The sequence below is a fragment of the Brachionichthys hirsutus genome, chromosome 12 (genome assembly GCF_040956055.1).
Source record: "Brachionichthys hirsutus isolate HB-005 chromosome 12, CSIRO-AGI_Bhir_v1, whole genome shotgun sequence".
Lineage (NCBI taxonomy): Eukaryota > Metazoa > Chordata > Actinopteri > Lophiiformes > Brachionichthyidae > Brachionichthys > Brachionichthys hirsutus.
Window position 1 is genome coordinate 2,768,491 of NC_090908.1, and position 17,887 is coordinate 2,786,377.

The 17,887-nt window shown below is 43.9% G+C and overlaps 2 protein-coding genes across 2 annotated transcripts; both read right to left on the reverse strand.

Moving 5' to 3' along the window:
• Position 1: 1 nt before the first annotated feature.
• On the reverse strand, positions 2–11,269 carry LOC137902079 (immunoglobulin-like domain-containing receptor 2). The gene is made up of 10 exons (XM_068746134.1): positions 11,066–11,269; positions 7,941–8,270; positions 7,132–7,251; positions 5,277–5,333; positions 3,614–3,760; positions 3,359–3,524; positions 2,229–2,426; positions 1,592–2,074; positions 1,417–1,561; positions 2–494 (listed from the first exon to the last, which is right to left on the reverse strand). Exons 1-10 carry the CDS (start codon positions 11,103–11,105, stop codon positions 459–461), a joined length of 1,722 nt encoding a protein of 573 aa, XP_068602235.1. The 5' UTR covers positions 11,106–11,269; the 3' UTR covers positions 2–458.
• A 2,082-nt stretch (positions 11,270–13,351) lies between these two features.
• LOC137902390 (cell surface A33 antigen-like) lies at positions 13,352–17,508 on the reverse strand. Its single transcript, XM_068746476.1, has 8 exons — positions 17,503–17,508; positions 16,997–17,075; positions 16,470–16,636; positions 15,437–15,650; positions 15,056–15,217; positions 14,832–14,948; positions 14,124–14,247; positions 13,352–13,973 (listed from the first exon to the last, which is right to left on the reverse strand). The coding sequence occupies exons 1-8, from the start codon at positions 17,506–17,508 to the stop codon at positions 13,352–13,354; spliced, it is 1,491 nt and encodes a 496-aa protein (XP_068602577.1).
• Positions 17,509–17,887: the final 379 nt, after the last annotated feature.

Genomic DNA, 17,887 nt, shown 5'->3' on the forward strand with positions numbered 1-17,887 from the left:
ATGATGGAGTTCAGTGAAGTCTTCTTTCTTTAATTAAAAAGTATTTCAGCAGTGCGATTTTAAAGGTACAATACTTCCATACAGTACAATATTAACAACAGACAAATACACAACTGTAAACCTGAGTTGCAGTGTACTGTGGGAAATATTTAAGGCCATTGTCATCCTGCTTGGTATCACAAAAAAAAATCAATTTCTGAAATTGGCAGATAACAACAATTAAAAAAAACCCCATCTTGGCACAGGTTTATGTAAATCCAGTGAATGAACAAATGAAAACTGCAGAAATACACAGATATAATTACTGCGTGGGGCTTCTATCAGTGCAGCTATTTCAGTTCGATGAGCCAGACTTCGTGCAGCTGACGGTGGAGCGGTTAGCCTCTCCTGCATAGCAACAGGGACGCTTTAAACGAACGGGTCGGCAGTGCAGCGCAGGTCGAGGCTGGAAAACCTCGTCACACTATGAGAGAGTCCCTACTCAGGGCAGAGCTCTGTTAAAGAAATACACCAAGAGCCACAGGTTAGACTTCACGTTCATCCTCGTGCTGGGTTAGTCCAGCCTGCGAATCACAGGAACCACGCAAGATGTGGCAACAAGAAAACCGCATTCAGTGATCGGGCCGGTCAGCACGGCTCAGAGCGTGCTGACCGGCGCAGGTATGAGATAAAGGATAACACATTTACATGAGAACGAACCCTGGATAAAATCAGGATGATCAGAATTCATCATGTTTGTACACTAAAGGAGAGGTTATATGCCGGTACATGAACAATACTGATGCTGTTCTAAGTCAAGAGATTTAAAAACACACAATCTTCTCTCGCTGTACGCCGGTTCTCGGGCAGGATGACATCATCCACAGGTTGTGCCAGTCCATGAGGAGGAGGATTACTACTGATTACTGATTGTTTAACAAGTTGCTTACATTTGTTTCGGTGTTGTTTTTTTTACTGATTATATTAAGATATTCATTAATACTTGACAGAGAACACAGTAAGTATCACCGTGGTGATAAACATCTGTCAGTACTTTCTATCCTCTCTAAGCATGTTTGTTTCTATAAGTCACATATATAATGAAACATTTTTTTAAATGAAACACTATTTTGTGGTCATAAACTGTTTGCATTTCCTGTTGTGTCTCAAACAGGAACAACAAACTGGCTTTTAGGTAAAGAATCAATACATTTCAGGACGAGGAGTTTTCATTTTCGTCGCCTCAACGGACTTCAGATCAGATTAAGTTCCTTTTCAGTTTAGCTAATTATCTTTTCACGCGCCATCAGGCTAAAATCAGCCCAATTTACCTTCAGCTGCTTGTTCTGATGAGTCGTGAGCAATTAAATACAAAAAAGAAGATTAAGGGGCTCTGGGTTGAAGGGGAAGCCCATATTCCTGCTACAAGTAACTCACCAGGTTCCGGCTCCTATCTCTGTCCTCCCTGCCCCCCTGCAGAGTGTGGGACGTCCCCTGGTGGGGGCGCGTGTAGGAGAAAGGCCTCATGGCGGGTTCTGTGGTCCGGTACCGCCCCGTCCTGAGAGGATCGACGCTGCGGTGCCTGTCTGTGGTCAGTTCGGCCCGATGGCACCGCTCTGCTTCCCATTCAGAGTAGGGAGGCAAAGGGTCGTCCTCTTCTGGACGGTTGCTAGGCGACCGGCTGTAATAACTATTACTGCCCTTTCCTCTGGAGCTGCCTTTAGAAGGAGTGTCACTGTCCTCATCCACTCGGCCAGCGCCCCCCCTCCCCCTAGCCTTGCTCTCCAGCACGTTGCTGAGGAAGGCGTCATCGTATCCTTCTCTCTTGGGGGGCCGACAGGGGCGATCGCTGTCCCACGTGTCCCTTCTCTTCTGTGGTACGGGTGAGGGTCCGCGATGGTCCCATCCATTATCTTCATCTCTGTAGAAACGCCTCGGAGGGCTGTAATCCCTCCCACAGGCCCGGCCCGGAGGCTCAGGCCGACGGACTCTGGAGCTATAAGACCGAGCGAAATCCTCCAGCTCGTCCAGGGAGCCCGTTCGGCCTCTTCTGCTCAGGGTCTTTCTCTGCAGGCGCTCTGAACGAGAGTTCCACCTGCAGGAGAGAGCGCACACTTACAATACGTGACAAAACTTTCATTAAAAGTACCTGTTTTTACTACTTATTCAAATTAGATGACAAGTAAAGACAGCAAAAACTAACTGTAGCCCGATAAAGGTAAAGAATAAAAAAAAGGGAGTCATTGTACCGTCTGTCGAGTTCGTCATCTGACAGGTTGTCTCTGTCCCGTCTAAGCCTGCGACCCTGCGCAGGCAGAGCTGCTCTCAGCGTTGACTGGTCGTCCAGGTCCGCGATGGGTGGAAGCGCCTTCATCTGGACCGTCTGGTAGGTGTGTCTGAAGTCTGCACACCCTCCATCGTGAAGAGAGCTCAGCTCGGAGAGGCTGCTGGCTGCGGGGATCGATGGACACGTCACATGTTGAGATTATCCTTACGAGTGGTGACAGAGTGTCTGGTTTGAGGTTACCCTCAACTGCACAATCCTGAGCACTGATTGTGTCTGAGGGAAGCATCGCCACTGTGATCACGACTATAAGAAGTGTCTGCAATAATAACATATGCATGTTAATCCACCTCTGAATATAGTCCTCAACAAAATGATCCTGCTGGAATAAGTAGTTAAAAACCAGAGAGCTCAGCTCCTACAGAAAATCAATAAGCCTTATTAAATAAAATGCAAAAAAAAAAAAGACTGCATTCCTTTGTGACTATTTAGAAGCGCGATCCACTTCCTGAGCCAAAAGCCAAAAATCAAGTGAAACCGTTTTCAAAGTCTAGACGCAGCATAAAGTCTGGGCCTCATTAACCCCCTGAAGAGGATGAAGGAGACTCAACAGGAAATTCAACTGCAGCAAGAGTTATGGGAACGCTGTTCGGCTATCGATCACAGCGATGTGTCACCAAAGCAGCACAGAGGAAGGTTTCTGTTTTAGTGCTATTGAGCAATCACGGCGTCACACAGACACCGGCCCAGTCTACGGCTTACGTTTCAGAGCAGCCAACCTGGCGGACGGAAACTGAGCCAGCTCCTTCTCTACGTAGAACAGAACTTTCATTGAGTCCTGGTCTGGACTGGCTTTCAGCCGATAACCACTTTGCACTGCAGACATGGACACACAAACACGTAGTACACACACAAAGGAATGCAACCATGCAAACACACACACACAGTATAAACTTAGTAACATGCACTTATTAAAACAAGCCTGTCATTCTCTGTGGGTTAGTAGCGGACTCGACGGTGACGGAGGGCATGCGGATCCGCGCTGTTACAGAATCTTCTTCTCTTTCTTCACTCTCTAAACCGTTTTATTGACACTCACCTCCTGCAAGATTATTCTCCAGGGAAGGGATGGAGGGGATCTTTGGGTCCCCGTGCGATGAAGGGGCGAGAGACACCACAGTAGGTACGCCAGGGATATAGTAGGGGTAAACAGGGACCGGCGCAGGGACGCCGCCCTTTGCCATCTTCCCTGCCTCGTATACTGAGAGCAGAACAAGAGAGCGGTTCGTACTGAGAACGCACATGAGACGCAGATTGTTCTTAAGGACGCGGTTTATGTGATTTACTGACAGTGCCGGGGACAACAACACGCGTCCGGACAGCAGCAGCAGCGGACGTAGCAGCAGCAGGAATGAGGACAGCACTGGCACCAGCAGATCCCCATCAACAGCAGGAACAAGACGCCGCCCAGGACGACCGAGCCCACGAAGGCCCACTCTGGAACAGGAATAGAAAACACACACAGTTACGCAACTGCTGGACAGATTATCGGATTACAGGATTACACACGTGGTGCAAAAGAAGCAATTCAAGTTTGTGCATCCTGATAACACATTTGGGAATTCAACCTTTTTGAACATTGGAATCTTTTTTTTTTTTTTCGCATCATTTTTGTCCATTACACGTCAACTAACTGGAGGATTATAACAGAACCATTAAATGTTCTTTCACATTGTGAGACCTCTGTCTTTAGTCAGCTAGCACGGGCGCAAGTTCATAACTGGCGAGGTTCAAAACCGTAATTAGATTAGATTATAATCTAATCTCGATGAATCGTCGGGCCTCGGTAGAGGAAAGTGGTTTCCTGTCTGTCCATCTAGTTGCTAGTTAAAAAAATTAAATACTTGACAAACTTTCATGAACTTGATTCATGTGTGGATTCATTTCAGCAACATGAAGAAGTACTCTGTAGTAAGATCATAAGTACATTTACAGCTGCATCATTACCATACACACTTGTAAGTATTAAGAAATGTTTCATAAATACATACTGTAGTATTCCTTAAATGATATTTTTGGACATGAAGATGACACAGTTCACATTCATATGTGATTAAGACAGGACTGGCGTTATCACCTTGACGACCGTGGGTGAGACGCGGGCTCCGTTCATCAACTGATTGATTTATGGTTTTACCTTTTGTTGTTGTTTACACTTTGTGGGTAGGAGCAACGGTTGAAAAATGTGACGATATATTTGTAGTTCATTGAACAGAAATGAATAAAAGACTGTTGACTGGCAGAGAAAAAAACACTTTCTGTACGTTTCTGCTGCTTTCTATAAAGGTTATACCTCTTTCTAAAATAATGTTTACACCTATAGAGTCTTCAGCACCAATAAATGTCTGCTTTAGTAAAGAAAGCTGTCATGGCAGGTTTGTTATAATAAATTTAAATGATATCCATCAACTAAATGTCACCTTTCTGTGCTGCAAAAAAAAAAAAAAACACAGATTTTATTGACACGACAGCAAAAAACAACAGAAATCAGACCCAGTTTGTGAAAACCAAAGCTTTCAATGACAATTTCAGAGACCACAGAACACTAAAAATGGAAACTTCTGACAACCTCCAGGGAACTCCAAGAAACGTATCCATTGACACATCTCAAAGGCACGAAGCCCATAATAACACACTTCCTCAGGGTGTGCCGAAAAGTAGGATCCTCTCAGAGCCACTAAAGCCAACACCTATGCCCCGAGGAATCCATAATGAGCTTTGAGAATAAGAGCCTGGGAAGCTGACTGGTTTCCATGTAGTCTGTAATAAATATATAACATCAAGTCGGGTTAGATCTCTCTGTAACAAGCACCGGGTGAAGCACTGACTCATCAATATGCATTTGTTAGTCAAAGAGGCTTTGATTGGTCGGTAGAATGAAAAGTTAGGAAGCATTAAGGAAGCGGGGATAGAGGCCAGGCGCTGAGTCAAAAGTGCAGGCGTGAGGCCCTACCTGGCATAATCTCCACATCAAACTCAGGTAGGAGATCGTCCTGCTGACCTGTCCTGCCTGCAGACAGAGGGAGAGCACAGGTGAAGGCCGGCAGGGGCAGCAGGAAGCGAGAGTCGAAAGGTCAGGCGGGTCTGGGAGCAGCTCGGGCGATTAATGGCCATGCAGTCTCAAAATCAGTGAACGTACAGAAGTGAACACCTGTAGGTACACCTGCCATTCATTTCCCACTCCAGATGCTTCGCTACTGAGACCTAGCAGGCTAGCGGTGCTGTGCTTTTGTAATGAGGTGCACGGCGTGAGTCTCTCCGGTCCACACTAATAAGTCTCATGCAATTACATGCCCATGCTTACATGCATGCACAAAAGCCGGGGGTGCAAAGACAAAGGGGAGGTTTGGAAACATGGCCACATAATGACCTCTGGGACAGTTTCCCACCAGAGCTCATCAAATAGAGGTCGCACGTGACGCACGGTTGTGAAACAATGTCGCTTTTGTGTCTCATATACGAGATAAACCATTAAAAAAAACTACAAATGTGTGTGTGTGTGTGTGTCTGAGGAGCAACAACAGGTGCTTGTGTTGTTTTTAGTGTGTGCTGATTATGAGGTGTCGAATAAGTACAATTACAGGAAGGAGCCGCCTGATCCGTCCGACCACAGCGGCAGACACCCACAGGGTGCGAGTGGACCGTTGCTATGCAAAGAGAGTCAGTCCTCCCGGCGTTTAAAAGCAGCGCTGCCCCCCAGTCGTCTACATACCGAGAAGCTTAATAGCACTGAGAAACCTGAGAGAGCCGAGGAGCTGGGCAGGCCAGCGAGGAGGACACGAGAAGAACTATTGCAACACAGAAGGATCGTTTCGCTGTGATCTGCTACTATATTCATTGAGCTGACCCGACGTGACTCAGTCTCGCTCTCTCTATGCGTCAACAGCTTATTGAATCTCACGGAGTCAGGTGACGGGACACAGGTGTCATATCCATCAGATTAATAAGGAGATTGAGCCAGCAGCATGCTAGCTTAGCGTGCCATGCAGACTGGCGGGCTGCCCATCTGTTGCGTAATAAGTATGAAATCAAATTTCAATGTTATTTATGGTTTAAACAAACTAGTTACTTTTGATTTTGGGCAATAAAATTGGTATCATGTGGGTCTTAAAACGTGAGGATAGCAAAACCATTTCATTTTGGCTTCTTTGCAGCAACGTGGAAAAGGTGAAGCCCATCGTAGTCTTGTGATTCTCGCCCCTTCAACACCCACCCCTCCTCCTGCGAGCTGATTCTAATCAGATTAGAGCTCAGTGGAGGAGGGCTGCACAAACGAGCACACATTAGAGCTGCATCGCGTCTGTACAGCTGAGAGGAAGAAAACCGTCCCGGGGAACTTTCAGATCACGTTGCTCAGAGAGTTCGGCCTTTTTCAAGGACTCTCTCTTCATGTCGACACCAGCAGTGACCTTTAACCCACCACAGGCCTCCTCTGGAAAAAGAAAAGCCTGTTGCCATGGCGCACAGCTCAGGGAGGGTCTTTAATAACAACAGCCTCCCCATATTCTGACTGCACGGACTTTAACTTTCAAACCGCTGGGCGACTCGGGCCGACTCAGATGTAAAGGCCAGCCAAGTCCGTGTCTCCCCCGCGGATTGAGTGGCTGGCTAAATTGTGTAAAGAGACACGCACTGCTTGGAAGCTGTTGCACAGATACTGTGGAATGCAAAAACAACAAAGAGACCGTTTCTGAAATCTCTACTCGCAAAAAAGACTGAGCTAACAAACAAACAAACAAGCCAGGCAATCGTAGCATGGCAGATTTGCTCAGTCTTATATCATTACTCTGATTAAAATGAGTGCGTACCGAGCACCAGCAGCTCCAGCTTGGCTTCGTTCTTCCCTTCCAGATCATCCGCGATGACGATTTTACAGTAATACACGCCGCTGTCGCCCCACTGCAGCTCGCCGATCCGCAGGTCTGCCCCTGTTGGAGCAGGAAACCTGCTGTTAGAGCTGCAAGATCATCAAGTCACATTTATGAATCAAGACCTGGATGGAAATCTCACCACAAGGATTTGTTTCCTGGCACTACAGCGTTCGAGTCCACATTAGAAATATGGCTGAGTTTTATTTTATGATTCTTCAGTACTCACAACAATCCTGGTATTTAAAATATATAATATTTAACATGTTTTTCTACATCAACTTTTTTTTTAATTAAGAAAAGAAGGCAAAAAATATATAAAAAGTTGATGAAACAACCACCTGAACAAAAATGCAACAAGTAAATGCAATAAAGCAAGTAAGATCATACATCTGAGCAGACATTTGATGTCACCGTTTGGTTCTTGACAAATATAAATGCTCTCTGCCTTAAGTACCGTAATCAGAGCAATTCATTTTGAAAATGAAAATAATGAAATGCATCGCTCGACATGCTACGTTTAGATAGAAGATGTGTGTTTCGTCTGGATTAGGCGTGAGGCTGTACAGGCAGCGCTACACGAATGAGGGTGAGGGCAGGAGGTTGTGATCGTGTGTATCCAGAGCTGCACTCTATTGTGAGGCAAAGACAAAGGCGTGTATTTCGGGAACAGGAAGCATGAAGCATGGCCGGCTCTAAATCCCGGTATTTAAACGTTTCCAACGAGGATGAAGAAAGGATGGCATTACTGTTTACGATGGCGATGTCTCTGCCTTTGTAGTGCTCAGCCAGAGTCATGGAAGGTCCCTGCGCAGAGGCAACGACCCGCACTGTGCGCCCGCTGTCTGAGCATTCCAGGTGAGACGAAGCTCCCAGCTCCGAGGCCTGGAAGGCCAGACTCTCCGGCATGGCGAAGGCGTCTCGAGTGCGGTCTCGGCAGTAGGACTTGTACCACCACTGCACCACGGGCACCTGGGTGGAGGCCGTTTGGTACTGGCATGGGAGGACCACGGACTGGAACAGCATGGCAAACCGCTGCTTCTCCCGCACTGTGACATGCACGCCATCGCACGCACACACTGAGACACACAAACAGAATATACGGCTTCATCAACCCGCAGCAATGAAATGCCAACAGCCTCCGCACCAACTTGAGCGCTGGAGGGCAACAACGTTCGACATTGCTGCAGCTGAAGTTTAATATTTCACTTTTGATTAATCCGACAGCTGTATAGACCAATGTGAATAAAGATAGGGACATTAGCAAAGTCTGACATCTTCAAATTTAGAATTCTGTCCAACCAAAGGACCAAAACACAAAGATAATACATTTTGGATGATTCATGTTGGTATACAGGATTTCTCCTGGGAGATGTTTCGCATCACATCAAGACCCGAACAGACAGAAGAGATTAGCTGTCTAGAAGGGATCTGCTGCTCAGTATTGGGGTCAGAAAGGCTAAATTCCAGAGTGTGTGTGTGTGTGTGTCTGTGGGAGCTGGGGGAGGTGGGGAAGGTGGGGGACGCTTGTGGAGAGGCAGGGGGTTGTCATCGCAGAGGGAGGGCAAAGCTCAGCGCAGATATTTGTGGGTGTTTTGCGAGAGTCCTTTTGGGGTTAGGAGGGGCAGGAACTCCCTCTAAGTCTAAACAATTCCCAGCAGACAGGAAATCAAAACGTAATCATGTCCACCGGCCCGCCTCCGCTTAGGACTGTTTATACTATAGCATCTATCTAAAAAGGAAGCTTTAGGCCATAGCCTCACCAATACGTATCTTTACAGGTACGGCTGCTTCAAACATGTCACTGAGTCTTGTTAGTAAACTCGTTGTTTTCCTGCGGTTTAGCACATCTGGAATGTACGCTCCTCTTTCACCACAAAAAAACAACTTAAGACATGCATAAAAACATTTTAGCAACTTGTGCAAAAGCAAGTTGTCACTCTTCATAATTTAAAATACAGTTCAATATAATAGGAGACTGAAAAAATACTTTCTATCTTAGAAAAAAGCTGTGGAAATGCATGTGTTTGTAAAAAGATGGCAAGAAATAAAATTATATTATTTATATTATTTTAAATGCATAAAACTCTTTACACGAGTCAACATTTATTCTATTCATAATATTTAATTGATTGATTGAAAAAAAATCATTTTCCAAAATCTAAAATTATTATTAAAAAGTAATATGACTCCACAAAAGTCATTCCATGCCTTAGGAGTTTTGGGATAGTAACCATTTGATTCGATTTTCCAGAAATTTGAATGGTTTAGAATGAAATGAAACCATATAAAATATCTGCTCAGAGTTTTTAAGAGTTCACACTTGTCCTGGTATGATGAGTTTTGTCCAACTAATAATTTTCAGATATTTTCTTTTAACATTTATAAAATCAGGGGGGGAAAAGCCAATCCTAACATTTGAGAATATAGAACCATTGTGCAATTGAATAGTCAGCTAATCAAGTTTCAAACTAGTGTGTTAAAGATTAACTTGAACGACGTAGTCTGGTCGGAGGTGTGTGATCACATTTCTCCTTCCCGATGAGACTTTATCTTCACGTTTATGAAGTGAACGAGAATAAACTGGAATAAGAGTAAAAGAGGATTGCGATAGAACTACAGAGACCTGGTCCTTCCTTTGTTCTTTGCTTTTTTTTTCATGGATCAGGCCATTGTTTGGGTCTCCACCCCTGGCCCACTTGGGGCGCAGAGGGGGGGGAGGAGGCCAGAGACTCTCAACCAATGGGAATATCGTTCCTCCTCCAGCTGGGCTGTGAACGGACCAATTAACTTCAAGAGATTTAAACCAAACCGTTATTCCATGAATGCCATCAGTACAAATACAGAGACTGTAAAGTGCATGCTGCACCACTGCTAACTAGTGTTTATGAGTTCAGTCAGGTGTGACTCACTGTAGGCTAATGAGCAGGTTCTCCTCCTCCACCTGCACACAGACTAAAGGCCTCATTTTAGGATTACACTACCCTTTAAACTGTTCTCTCACAGAACATATTCCAGGTCAAAGATCTGCTCCTGGATGCTGCAGGTTTCCTGAAAACGGCCAGACTTTCCTCTCCAGAGCGTTAACATTTCCTGCTTTAACTGCGTGGTGCATTCCTTCGCATTGAATCACTATCCACATGAAAACAAAAGGAAATACTGATAAGACTGAATGCAGTCTGCATGACTGATAAAGAACTTCGTGAAAACAGAAATACTCAGTTTGTTAGAAAAAGAATATATGTTTATTTTTTAAAGTAGTAGTCTGGGCTTTGGGCCACAATGAGCACTGCATGTAGTTTTAAAGATAGACAAGGTTCTCGCTATTGGTATTTGAGCTGTAACTATAGTTAAATTAAGTATAACTTTTAGTTTTATGTTAGAAATTGTATATATAAAAAAAAAGGCTGGTTGTGGTTTCCCATGGGCCAAAAACAGTTGTTCAGGTGTGTAAAACTAAAGACAAAGCCAGGATATGATTGTGGGGAAAAAAGATTTATAGCAGTTTTGTTTTAAAAACCTCTAAAATGCAGATAAATTCTATGTTGACCAACAGATTCATTAACTAATGTTAGATTTATACTTTGGTACACTTTACCAACTTTATCATTAAATATTGTACTTTAAAAAAGCGGCATTAATGCTTTCAGCATAATAACAGATGCCTATAAGAGCAAAGAATGTTATTATCATATTTAAGAGAGGTTTAACTAATAATTAAACCGTTTTAAACCATCTTTATGGCTAAATTCAACCAATAATCAGAAGAATAGCGGCGGTCCGCCCGCTACGTCTAAAGCCCGTTTAAAGGATCAACATGTTGCGCTGCTGCCGTAAATACAGTAAAAGAATACGCATTTCGCGTAAGCCTCACCTGACGCTCCCAGTATGATCACCAGTCGGTAGAAGTTCATTATCGAGTCCGTTTTATTGTACAGTTTATCGGCATGTCCCGATAGCCTCCCCCCCCCCCGCTGCCGCCGCTTGGACCCACCGACTGAGACTAACCGGACCGTACCACTTCACTCAGAGGGGAGTCCAAAGACGAACGCAGCCCGGGGACGCGACTGCTCCGCTGCGCCGGTGGAGATGGTGCGTCTTCTGGGTCGCGGTTGTTGTTGTTGTTGTTGTTTTCGGTACAGTTTAAAGACGTGACAGTGGCGGTGGGAGTGGGGGTGGGCAGCGCCGTAGTTTACTGCACCCAAACGGCAACATCTAATCTCAAAGATTATTATTACATTCATCATTTATTGCTCCAAAGCAAAATATTTGACAAAGGATCACTTTTTAGTGAAACTGAATTTAATCATGGACTGGCCTTCAGCGTCTAATCAAGAACTTTCTGAAGCAAATAATGCAACAACCTGTCCTGTATGTTTTCCACACACACGTTAAAACTTTAAGAATACAAGGAGGCTATGTCGAGGTCAGGTACAGCTTGATTACATTTAATCACAAACTAAAACTAAAGAGCAAAGGCAATATACATATTTGATGCTGTAGTGACAAAACATTTTCTTCCTAAATAAACAACAACACCATCGATGACTAAATTCCCACAGTAGAGCTGTAATGTAGATATACTGAATGGAATTTTCACGTTTTTTATTTTGTATTTCGATGGTTAAGTAAATTGCTAAACAATTATATTCATACAAATTATTAAATGCTGATCATGATAAACTTCTCTCTGTGTATATCTAAGTAAAACAATTCTCCCTGATTGGTTAACAGCCGTTATTCAAACTATTTATCAAGAAATTACCAACAAAAAAGCATATTTGGAACGTCAGAAACAACAGTTAAAGATTTTCACTATGTAACCTGGTCTCACCAATGACATGAACCTAAACATGCGGGAAATCCAAAAAGCTAAATCATTAAAACATATTCTCCTTTAATTCAGCCCATTAAAGTCAGGATCAAAAACAAAAAGCAAACAAAAACTGGGCAGTTCAGAAGCTCCTTGGCCTCCAAACAGCAGAAATATCAAACTCTATATAACAATGAATGAAAATGATTGTTACTGTCATGTAATGTCATTGCTATTGTTATGAAATCACTGCACAAAGCATGTATTTTATATATTCCGTGTAGCATTTTTGTCTTTCAACTTGAGATGAGCTAAAAAAAAAAAACTGTGCAGAAAGTTTGGCAGGGTCAGAAATGTGTGCATTCATTTGGCACGGCTGAAATTTGGTCTAAATTCCCACAAAATGTCAGACAAAATTTCAATTCATTTCAGCTTCATCACTTGATGGACTCATTCATCTTCTGAACCACTTGGTCCGTGACCGGGTCGCGGTTCGTGCTGGAGCCTATCCCAGCAGTCAGTGTGTGAGAGGCGGGGTTACACCCCGGACAAGCCGCCAGTTCATCTCAGGGCCACACACGCACACAGAAAGGCAATCGTTCACACTGATGGACAATTTGTTGTAACCAGTTCACCTAATTTGCATGTTTTTGGTGGTCGGGGGAAGCCGCGGAACCCGGAGAGAACCCACGCAGGCACGGGGAGAACATGCACGCTCTTCACACAAAGGCCGCGAGCTGTGACCTTCTCGCTGCGAGGCAACAGCACTGACCACTGCGCCATTGATGGATTCATGTTAAGGTGAAATTCCTATCGCTGTGAGGGTCCATTAGGGTAAGCCAGGTCAGAGCCAATAGTATAGCGGCAGATGTGCATAAAATATTGGCCGGAAATTGAAATAATGGGTGTTTTGAATAATAGCATTGCATGGTACAATAGCATGGCATCAAAAATAAGTCATTTTAACTCAGCTGCAGTGTCATCAAAACCTTATAATAGACAGTAGTCACAAGTTAGCTGTTGTAAACTGTCCTAACGGTCATTCATGCGAGAGTCAGGCCTTTATGTGGGGCAGGCTTATACGAGACAAGCCTCTATTTCTAAGTTATAGATAGCTTTAACATAGAATTTAACAGTATTTCTGTCAACATGATGGTTTCCTTTGTTGTGTCTTCGTAGGTCAAATTATGCGTCTTTATATCCAAATCCAGACTTACATTTATTAAGTGCATCAATAAGTACATCGATCAGCCACTATATCTGGGACCGAGTCATAGGCAGCAGATCCTCGTTGAATGACGCGGCTGATCGGTGCACGGCGTATTCAGTAACACGTGGCTGTCTGGTTTAATTTCTGTGTCGATCGTCAACGTAATCGAGGCGATCGCGGCTGCGTCGATAATGATCGCTGTTGTCATTGAGTCGATCGCGACTCCCACTGTGTCGATCGCGTGTATCGTCCAGACGATCGCGACTCCCACCGTGTCGATCGCGTGTATCGTCGAGACGATCGCGACTCCCACCGTGTCGATCGCGTGTATCGTCCAGACGATCGCGACTCCCACCGTGTCGATCGCGTGTATCGTCGAGACGATCGCGACTCCCACCGTATCGATCGTGTGTATCGTCGAGACGATCGCGACTCCCACCGTGTCGATCGCGTGTATCGTCCAGACGGTCGCGACTCCCACCGTGTCGATCGCGTTGGTCGTCTAGACGATCACGTTGGTTGCGTCGAGAGTCGGCGTCACTGCCCTTACCATCGTACCTTTCCTTACTACTACTAGTATAACTGTGTTGATCGTCCTCCAGTTTGCGTCCCGCTGTTCCTTCACTAGAAAACGCTCGAGGAACAGTGTCGTTGTCTTCATTCCGGCCGGATTGCTTAGTCTCTGCGTTTGACTTGTCGTCCAAGTACTGCTCCCCAACTTCAGGAGCATTTCTGTCATAATACACGTCTCCAGGCGGCCTAATAGACAAATAATAAAAAAAGAAAGCAAAAATAGTGAGATTTGGGGGTTGGGTGAATTATGAGACATCTTTTAAAGACTCTGTAAACAAGCGTTAGATACTAAGGATGCACTGATATGAGTGTTGGTGGTGAGTAAATCAAACATACCCTTCAGGAGTTTTGCCCTTTTTATCTTTTTTGCGACAGCAACAGAAAACGAGAATCCCCAGAATCACAACAGCTGCAAGGACGCCCACAATGATACCTGCAGTGGACCCGATGTTCATGCTGGCTGTGGAGGAAGACGAGAACGTCGGTGGATTTCATCGCATATACTTGCACTTCTGCTCTGCTTTATCTTTCGCCTTATGCAGAATATATGTTGCATAAACAGCCAGAATGATGAAACTGTGGAGCCGCATGGTCTGATCATCACCAGCTCGTATGATCGCAGTAAAAATGCTTCTAATTACCCTCTTATATTTTGGTTGCTGTGGTTTTGGTTTCGGCGGAAGAGAAAAAAAAAACTTGAGGAAACCTCAATTACTCTCACCGCAGCTGGATGGTAAGTGCTTTGAGGCTTTGACATTTGGAGAAATCCAAAATTCGAGTCGCTAAGGTTTAACAATGGCTGTCCAGAAGTTTAGCAGAACATCAATTAACATTTAACACATCGGTTTCTGGCCACCTGACAATGTTAAGCTCCCAGTGCTGCTATGGATTGATAATTGTCTTCCATGTCGTGCTGGGAATGGGTTTAATGAGACCTTTTGTTGTCAGAAATTCAACATTTCGGAAGGAAATTTCAGGTTTGAGTAGAAAATCTCAGTAAATTCATCCCAGACTGCTGAGCAGGTAAGTCATGTGAAAACTCACGAGGCATGACAGATAAGGTGAGGTTGCAGCTGGCAGAGCCAATCCGATTTGTTGCTGTGCAAACGTAAAATCCAGACATTTCTCTTGAAATATTGAAGAGCGATACGGATCCATCTTCTGCAAAGTAATGACAAAACAGGCCAAATGAGCAGGACTCTGTTAGATTGAGCTTTCTACCATGGATGTGAGATTTAAAGTGGTTAAAAGACGGTTAAAAGGCAGACTTTGGACTGTCCTGGGTGGAAACGGTCTGGGAATGTTTTCGATGCTGTAGCTCTTCCATTCAGACACAGGTTTCGGGGATCCCTCGGACACGCAGGTCATGGTGATGTTTTGCCAGTATTCTGCCGTTCCCAGAATCTCGCAGACTGGCTGAGAGGGAGGCACTGGAAAAACAATAAGGAATTCCAGATAACAGTTGCAGTTATTCTGAGAGTAGAGCAACATATCTAGTGGGGAGTTTACATACATTTGTGTATACAGAATATAAATACCTCATATAGCATCATTGCCCATCATCAATAGACATTGCCTAAGAGTCAGGCAATTATGCTATTAGGCGAACGATATATATATAACAGATATATTCTGTAAATGATTCTCACCGAGGACCAAAAGCGACGTCGTTGCAGCTGTCGTTCCTTCATCATCATTGGGGATCATGACACTACACTGGAAACGCCGGCTGTCCTGCACGGTCACCTTGGATAAGGTGAGTCTGCTCTCTTGTCTGTCCATGTCAACCTCCATCGTAGCTTTGCCTTCATAAGTCGGCGCTATGTCAATGGGGTTGTTTAGAAAGTAGGTGGCCACTAGTTTCTAGAGAAATAAACACAAGTGTATTTTACAAAAATACTGTAATAGTGATGAGAGGTTATTGAATGCTGCTTGAATATATATATATATATATATAAAAAAACAATGATAAGTGAATACAATTAGATAAAGAGAAAACTGTGTAAAATATCAAGGGTTTTTTTTCAATAAATGAGGAATAATGAATGAAATAGTTACTATTTAGCGTTAGGTTGTGTTTTCTCATGATGAATGTTGGTTTGTTTGTCTGTTGGTGGGATTTTCATCAAAGGGAGGAACTGGAGGTAATTCATCATGACTAGAATCAGGTGGACGTTACAAGTCGTCAGCTCGTCCTCCTGCGTTTGTGTCTGATATGCAGCAGCGGTTTATGTGACGCAATCTTGATTTATTAATTATTGCGCATGCGCCGAGAGGCTTAGCAGCCTGCGACAGTCGCTCCAACTCAACCCTTCGTTTTAAAGTTATTTTGGCATTGTTCCTGATATAATTTCCCTATGGGATTATTAAAGCATTCTGATTCTGATTTATTCTGATTCATTCGACTCATAAAAGGCCATAACTCCTTCCTGAAATGTGCTGCGGTGAATCACCGTGATGAGACGATTCCACACACTTGATATGAAAGCGGTTCGCATTACACATTAAAGTCAACAGATGCAATCGGCATGGGGGCCAATACAGGAAAATCAGGCAAAACTATACAACTTTGCTAGCAGTGTAGCACTCTCCATCTTCATGTATTAAATTTAGGTGGATAAGTCATGTTGAATAAAGATGCTGTAGCCACATGCTAACCATGTAACTACTTTGAACGCTCACCATAGTGCTTTCTGTGGCGTCGGGGTAAGCTTCCCACGTGAGGACAAAATTGTTTGTGACTGGTCTGGCTGGGTCGAAGGAACAGGTCATGGTAACATCACCTCCACTTGCAACCTCATATTCTGCCTGTGGGATAGTAACCTCCAAACTCCTGCAGCACGAAAGTACTGAAACAAAAAAGGAAGAAATAATCATAGATATCAAGCTCTAATTTATTTACAAGCTCTTCTTACAAAGATGATTGAAGCGGATTCTGTTTGTACAACGTGGTTTCATGGACAAGGAAACGCTGGTTTGGTGTTGTGTGATGACATCAAAATCTATTTGTACCATTAAATATTATCCATTAAATTTCTTTCATGACACATTTATAAAGGGTTTCGCCTACAGCTCTCTTTTGAGTAAAATGTAGTCATACTTCCGCTTGAGTAGCAAGAAGTTGGGTTAATGTTTAACGCGGGTGGTAAGAGAATAAAGGTGTGGTAGTGGTTCACAGAAAGGAGAAAGAAAAGTCAAATGAAACTTACCTGTCAGTATCAGAAACAGTTTCTGGCATTCAAGCAGCTTCTTTCTCGACATTGTTGAAAAAGGGACGGAACATACAGTCTTTTAAGAAATTGGAAATCGATATGTTCCAATCCAGCAACGGCAGCCTGCTTCACCTTCACCACGAACTCCCAGGTGTGGAGAAGTTGATTCTTCCAGGTAATAAGTCAATAGCTATACGTCACATGTCACGAGATGACCAATCGTTGAGCTGTTTGTTTTTGAAAAAACCTGCTGCCCATTCAAATGAGAGTTGTAAAGCAAAAAAGGGCAAGAGGAGGAGAGAGCGAGAGAGATCTTTCTGTCTATTTTCTCTGGTAAGACGTTAAACCATAGAAAAAGCTGGCTAATGTTTATGTCAGTCCATGTGCTCTTCTGCAGGCAACACGTTCCGAGAATAATGTGTTGCTGAGAAGCAAACCAGGTAAAGATCACTCAGTGATCACCAAGACAACATGAGGGTGTTGTTATGTGACAATGAACAGACCCCCATTGTATGGTCCCTCCGATCTATAGTCCCAAGAATATTCCACTCCTACACACAAACACACACGCATACACACCTGCAGGCTGCAGTATTGCACTAGTAATGACACCGAATGCATTCAATACAAAACATAACCATCCATCCATCCATTTTCTTACAGAGGAGATGACCTCATTGTCTTATCTGCAGCCACTGTGGGTCACAGCTGTTTCTATTCTAGGTCTGATGCAATAGCATTCTACTTGTTTCTGCATTTTAGCGCTAGTATTATATTTCTTCATCAGACTTTGTACATAAATCAGTCATAACAATTTAGCAACTTCAGTCATTTATATATTTTCCCTTTCCATAGTTTGAAGTTAGAGTCGGGACCATTTTGGTGATT